This window comes from Cynoglossus semilaevis, chromosome W (genome assembly GCF_000523025.1).
Source record: "Cynoglossus semilaevis isolate Cse_v1.0 chromosome W, Cse_v1.0, whole genome shotgun sequence".
NCBI classification, from domain to species: Eukaryota; Metazoa; Chordata; class Actinopteri; order Pleuronectiformes; family Cynoglossidae; genus Cynoglossus; species Cynoglossus semilaevis.
The window spans coordinates 14158130-14165404 of NC_024327.1; the positions used below are offsets into that span (position 1 = coordinate 14158130).

A 7275-nucleotide genomic window follows, 5' to 3' on the forward strand; every position below is an offset into this window, starting at 1 on the left:
TGGTTGCTGCTGCACGCAATGTTGATTTTTTTTAAAAACTTAAAAAACTTTTTTTTTTTTAAAAAAAAAAGTTTTTTTGATCGTGAACAGATCAAAACACTGACAGAATCCATGGATGGCAGGCTTTTGAGTGTCCTTGCAAAGAAAGGTGGCTATAGTGGTCACTGATTTGTTTTTAAATGTCAGAAATGTATATTTGTGAATGTTGAGCTGTTATATTGGTTTCCCTGGTGAAAATAAATAATTGAAATGGGTATATATTTGTTTTTTGTTAAGTTGCCTAATAATTATGCACAGTAATAGTCACCTGCACACACAGATATCCTCCTAAAATAGCTAAAACTAAAAAAGCCCCACTCCAAATCCCAAAAATATTCAGCTTTGATATTAATGAGTCTTTTGGGTTCATTAAGAACATGGTTGTTGTTCAATAATAAAATTAATCCTCAAAAATACAACTTGCCTAATAATTCTGCACTCCCTGTATATGGATGCAGTGAGGGAGAACATGCAGATAGTTGGAGTCAGAGTAGAAGATACAGAGAACAGGGAGAGATGGAAATCAATGATTCACTGTGGCAACCCCTGAAAAAGGGACAAGCCGAAATCTCATTTATAGGACAGCCGCACTGAACAGTTCTTAAAAATTACTGCTACTGCTAAAGATTTGGGACATATGCACAATAATAGTACTATATACCATTTAGCCGTACCGTACCCAAAATAAAGAAACATCCTTAAGCTTCTCAGCTGGCTGGGCGGCTTTCAGTTCATCAATAAACAATGTCTATGGTTATTACAGTCAATAATGTCAACACCGCATAAGGTTTAACCAGTAATCCCATTAAGTAGAAATGACATTAAAATATTCTTATATAACTGTAAGAGAAATTAGTTTTCTTTTTCTAGATGACCAGTGGGTCCAGGAGTTATGTGTAAGTGTGTAATTTAAGGTTGTACAAAAACGTATGCAGTATAAAAAATGTTCAAGTAATATTTGGAAAATGTATAAAGGTTAACTTTGCACACCAGGATTGTATTACAGATTGTGTAACAGCATTGGGTTTCAAACTAAAAGTAGCATAAGTAACAGTTTAGGGCCAATGTAGGACTAACCTCTCCTATCCTAACAAACGCACTAATATCTAACATGCTCTAAGACCGACTATGACTATAACTGTACTTTTTCTATTTAGTATTATTTATTATATTGGATAAAAGCGTCTTCTTAATGTATTGTAAACTGTCGTTGTCTGTCCTTAAATAACACAATAACCAGAGTTGTATCTCATTTACAACGTATATCTGGTAAATAGTACAATAAGCTTCTTAAGACATACTTTACTCTTTGATGGGTAGTTTGCTAATAGCTAGCACTTTAACCAAAAACAAAATCAATATCCCTCCGTTTTTGTGAAATACATACTTTAAACCTTTCTACATGTGTTTCTTCCTACAATTATCTGCAGTCATTCTCACAATTTCAATGAATTAACAAGAAGGTGACTATTGGAAGTAATGCGTCAGACTGACCGACGTCCTGCTCAGTCTGTCCCAGTTTTCACTGTTTTGATGACGTCTATAATTACTGACAGATGTCAGCAAAGTCAAAACTATCCACTAGACTCCATCACAACACTCCATACACACAAACATTCACACACTCACTCACACACACACTCACACGCACAAAGGGTTCAGTTACATGGACCTTAGCCACACCACTGAGCCCACCACTACATAGAGGGAGGGGGGGGACTGCATGGATTTAACAAAACACATGCACTTTCAGTTTGATGACTGAAATAAATACAACTACGGTCTGAGAAAACCTGGAGCCAATGAGGGTTATTAGGGAGTGAATAAGAGGAAGAGAAAGAGAGAGTGGAAGAGAGAGAGAGAGAAAGGCTGGGCACAGCTGAACTCTGTCTCTCTCACACACATAAGAACGGTACATCCACATAACCACAATCACTACCTGTAAAGTTTACCTGTAGAGAAAAGGCTCTGAGCGCCGGGATGGGGATGAGGGCTGCCATGAAGAATGCTGTGACGTTACTGATGGAGGTGAGAGCCACGCTGGCCCCGGTCCTCTTCAGGCACTCTCCTGTACGATCCTGACAGACACACATACCCAGAGGCAAGCAGATGAAAGCAAATGCGATGAAACTGAACTCTTTTTTAATCATATTTTACCCAAAGGCACAGGTGTTATAGTTGATATTATATACAATTATCATAATACTCATATGACTGACAGCAATTGAAATGTTTCTTGACACCCTGAAGGACTTGGATAATCCACCTGGGCCTGTCTACAAGGAGTCTTCACAGTAGAAAGAAAAGAAGAAGGAACAAAATGACCCAGTGCCTTAAATAAAAAAAAAATCAATCATGGAGTGGTTGAAGCCAAACAATCTATTTTCACCATCTATCACAGTTAATAGTTGTGCAAGGTGCACAAATATCCAACGAAATTGGCAGGGCATCATGTTAAGATTTAAGGACCACACAGGAAGTGCTTGCAGGCATGTGGAGCTCTGTGTGTGTGTGTTCAGGTTTTTCCCATTTTCATCTCTGCAAGAAGCAGGGGGATGAGAGAGACAAAAAACACAAAGAGGGGGTGGAGGGGTGCAAAAACACGTAAATACATGTCTGAGACTTCCATTTCTGGAGATGAAAAGTTATTCCTCTTCTCCTCACACAAATACACTCACACTCACGCAAACACAGATATTTATGTTGCTACTCTAGTTAAGACAATTTTCGATTTAGTTTTAATCCTCTCAATGGTTGTCTAACACTGCGGTAAAAATGTTTCTTCTGCAAGCATTAAATTATTTTCTCTGTCTCTGTTATCAAACATTTCACAAACATTTCACTAGAATTTATTAACTTTTTTAAAACCACTAAAAACAGTATATAAACTTAATATTAAAATACAACATCAATCTTTTTGAGTCTCATAATATTTAACACACAATTTGCCAAAGATCTTATGATAAACAATGATGTTAAATACAACCCTAATGTCAAATAAAAAAAAAAAAATAGGGTACACTTTGGGACATTATATATGCTGGCTGTGTATGTGAGTCTGTGAGAATTTGTTGGTGTGGTCACATGGGCTATTTAATGCTACATCACAGGCACATACAGGCTTTCACACATTCTTCTATGGAGTTCCGATAACACAGCTGAGATATAGGCTGAGATCATAGATAGTCGTCTCACCTCGAACGGGATCCACTTGTTTTGTCCAGTCTCACTGAAGGCATGAGCGAGGAGGAAGACATCGTCTACTCCAACTCCCAAGGCCAAGAAGGGCAGTACCTGCACCATATACAAGGATCATGTGGTGTACACCTTTAAAGCAACTTCAAGTTTTCAAATATTCAAAGTCAAGGGGTCATCAGCTATATCTGTTGGAAGGCCAGAATTTTTCTGGAGGCCTTGGGGCCCAGACACTAAAATTAAATACAAATCATTTTATAAAACATTATCATTTGATGTTTACTTTGGAAGTGGCGCTTTGGCCCAGAGGCAATGTCTCTGTCATTGGTGTGGAACCCCAGGGTTCACCTCCTGGGCAAGTTCGAATCCCGGTTAGGGCGGTTGGTACCTTCCAGTGGACTCACCACCTGCAGGAAGGTTTAGGTACGGTGCAATGTGATTTGGGTGGCGACTGCTGCCCCCGCAACCCGGTAGCGGATGAAAATGGACGGACGGATGGATGGATGGGTTTATTTTGGAATCAAGTTGTGGGCTGGATTGGCCCACAGACCACCAGTTGATGATCATTGCTCTAAGTGATTTAAACAAATTGCATTACTAGCTAACAAAAATGTAAGCTTGCCTTTCGACTGAATAATTGACAAAGACACCTTTACTGTTAATCAATTATTTATTTTATCAATAAATCAGATGATTATGGGTGTTCGAGCTGGTGCTAAGATGTTTATGGCCTATGTGGGGATAACTCATCAATATGAGGTCATTTTACATGTACTTCTCTCTAAACAGCATACAGAATGCAATTGGGTTGGAGGTGAAGTGGTGTAGGAGGCTGGAGTGGTGCAGTGGAACTCCTGGGTTCCAAACGACCTAGTCCCCAAATCCCAGGATGGGTTGTGTGAGGACAGGCATTCTAGGTAAAAACTAAAAAAAAATAAATATTTGGACGAACACTGTGGGACAAGCTGATTGAGGGACAAGCCGAGAGTTCTTATGTGTTGGTTGCAGTGAGTTACCTGTGTGGTTGCAGCATTGAAGGAGATGCCAAGGAGAGAACAGAGGCCTAGACCAGCAGCCACAGACAGCGTTACTAGCAGGACGCCGGCCAGTCCTACAGCCCCCTGAGACTTAGCGCAGTCCCAGCGCAGCATGGTGAGACATGCGTAGGCCAGCTAGACAAAAACAGCATCGAAATTTGAGATTTTTGAAATCCTCTGGTGAGCACTAACTTAAGTTGATTGAGTTAACCCTTGTCTCCCACTTTAATTCATGACTATATCCAATTGCCCATGTTTTCAACTTCCCTCATTCAAGCCATGACCAAAGTGGGAAATTTGACTTCATAATTTAATTTTATGGCTCCGTACTCACCATCAGCAGGTAACCACTGGCCACACGGGTGACGCTGATGTCGGAGAAGGACTTGAGGATATCTTCCAGACTGGTTGTGGTGAAAGACAAGACTTTCTGGGAGGAATTTGTCGCCACACTCTGCAGCACGGCCTGAAACACATTGATCGATAGGAGAAGAGGTGCAAGAAATAACAACATATTGCATCCTTAAAAAAAAACTTACCTGATGTTGCACTCCAGCAGCAATGTTATAGTTTACTGAACATAGCTGTCTGTTTTAGATTTGTTTGTTTGTTTGTTTATTACACTTTTAGGCAGATTTGCCTAACAGAAAGTTAAATATCACGTGGTTATCATGTGGTGTGATTACTAGTACAGCACGTATGAGATTAACACTGACACACATTAGAAAACATGCACACACATACTCACACAGAACAGATATAAATTGTTCTGTATTTAAGTGTCAGAAACTATCAAATACAATCAAAAAAACATTTTCAACGTACATTCACTGACGCAACTATACATATCCGTCCACTGACAAAAGTGCAGTATTTCCATATGTGATCACCCCTCTTTTCTATCAGTGACCCCTGGGCCTCAAGATAAATAGTGTACACACACAGACACACACACAAGGTCACACCATGTCAAACTGGGGTTGGGGCCCTCAAAACAAAGACCAGATGATTTTACACACAAGCCACCAACGGGGCCACAGCTGGAAAAGCAATTGTGTGTGAACTTTGGAGTGTGTTCACATGTGCGTTTTAATGTGCGTATGTGAAAGAAAATTGGATTGAGAGAAAAGACAGAAATAGAGAGAGAGAGAGAGAGCAGTATCCACTACTGCCTTAATGTATTTCAGACATGCTTTCCTTATTTCTGTATTGCTCCTCTTTATTGGAACGCAAAAGGAAAGCTGCAGCCTTTTACCTTTGGATGGGGCCTTTCCATGTTCACCTGTATCCGGCCAGTGATTTAAAGTGCGGTTGTAGAAGATTTAGGCTAGATTTCTTTCTTTTTTTTTCTCGTTCTTGCTTGTCTTTTTTTCCCAGGTCTCTTTCTTCCCTACTTCAGTATGAGTGTTTTGGCCCTCACCTCGGAGTATCTCCTCTGCCAGGCTTCCAGTATAGCTGCAGCCTTTTCTTCATTCCAGTTGATGTGGGAAACCTCTTCATAGCCCTGAAAGTGCTCAAACATCTGCTTGGGAGTCATTAGCTGGAACATGGTTTGCAAGGCCTGGGCACTGGAAAGAAGAAAAGAAGGGAGGGTGGCAGAAAGGACAGCATGTCACTGAGGTGCACGTCTTAACTGACCACATCAAGTTTGCCTGGGAAGGTCCAGAAGAATCACCAAACCAACAGGGAGATGAGAGAAAGCAGGGAAATGGTGTTATACTGGGGATTTAAGATCCAAAACAGGGCCAGAACCTCAACATTTACTTAATTTCTTAACCAGAAACCCCTGAACTAAAAGGCTTCTAATTTAACTAGTGACAGAAGATGGGGGGTTGTAGGTAATAAAGACCAAAACCACAGCATCCGGACCACATCGGATAAGACCACCTGCTGCTAAAGCATAATATTGTTCCTTCTGATATAAAAGTTAAAGCAATAATAACGTTGCCCACAGTCATGGAACATACTCCCGTTCCCACAAACTCTGTGGCAAAACATGATTTTCATATCTGTGGTAGAAAATAATGCTTTTCTACTTTTTTATGCTTTTAGTGATGGATGATTGCCAAGTCTATAAATATATGATCGCAAAATGGAGAGATCCTACAAAATGGATTCTGACAACAGTCAGTAAAGCTCACAATCGTGTTCTGACATACAGTCCCCTCCAAAAGTATTGGAACAGCAAGGGCAATTCCTTTGTTTTTGTTGTATACTGAAGACATTTGGGTTTCAGATCAAAAGATGAATGTGAGACAAAAGTTCAGAATTCCAGCTTTTATTTCATGGTATTGACATCCAGGTGTGTTAAACAACTCAGGACTGAGCCCATTTTCTTTGAACCCACCCACATTTCAAGTGAGCAAAAGTATTGGAACAGACATTATTAACATAAATTAAAGTGAATAACATTTAATATTTGGTGGCGTAACCCTTACTTGCAATAACTGCATCAAGCCTGCGACCCATTGACTTCACCAGGCCCTTGCATTCTTCATTTGAAATGCTGTTCCAGGCCTTTACTGTGGCCTCTTTCAGTTCTTGTTTGTTTCTGGGGGCTTCTCCCTTCAGTCTCCTCTTCAGGAGGGAAAACGCATGCTCTATTGGGTTAAGGTCTGGTGACTGACTTGGCCAGTCCAAGACCTTCCACTTTTTCCCCCTGATGAAGTCCTTTGTTGTGTTGGCGGTGTGTTTTGGGTCATTGTCGTGTTGCATGATGAAGCTTCTCCCGATTAGTTTGGATGCATTTTTCTGTAAATTGCCAGACAGAATGGTTTTGTAGACTTCAGAATTAATTCTGCTGCTACCATCATGTGTTACATCATCAATAAAGACAAGTGAGCCCATTCCAGAAGCAGCCATGCAAGCCCAAGCCATGACATTACCTCCACCATGTTTCACCGATGAGCTTGTATGTTTTGGATCATTAGCAGATCCTTTCTTTCTCCATACTTTGGCCCTCCCCCCCCCTTTTTTGTGGGGAGGGTTATCTCTCCCCACAAGC

General features: G+C 40.5%; 1 protein-coding gene across 1 annotated transcript in view; it reads right to left on the reverse strand.

Annotated features, from left to right (window-relative positions):
- LOC103397246 (protein patched homolog 1-like) overlaps positions 1-7275 on the reverse strand; it is an 84405-nt gene that overhangs the window by 45955 nt on the left and 31175 nt on the right. Inside the window, exons 8-12 of the mRNA XM_008335464.3 lie at positions 5692-5839; positions 4606-4737; positions 4251-4406; positions 3235-3333; positions 1992-2117 (exon numbers count right to left, since the gene is read on the reverse strand). Of these exons, the coding sequence (XP_008333686.2) occupies positions 1992-2117; positions 3235-3333; positions 4251-4406; positions 4606-4737; positions 5692-5839 (661 nt within the window). The remainder of the gene's footprint in view (positions 1-1991; positions 2118-3234; positions 3334-4250; positions 4407-4605; positions 4738-5691; positions 5840-7275) is intronic.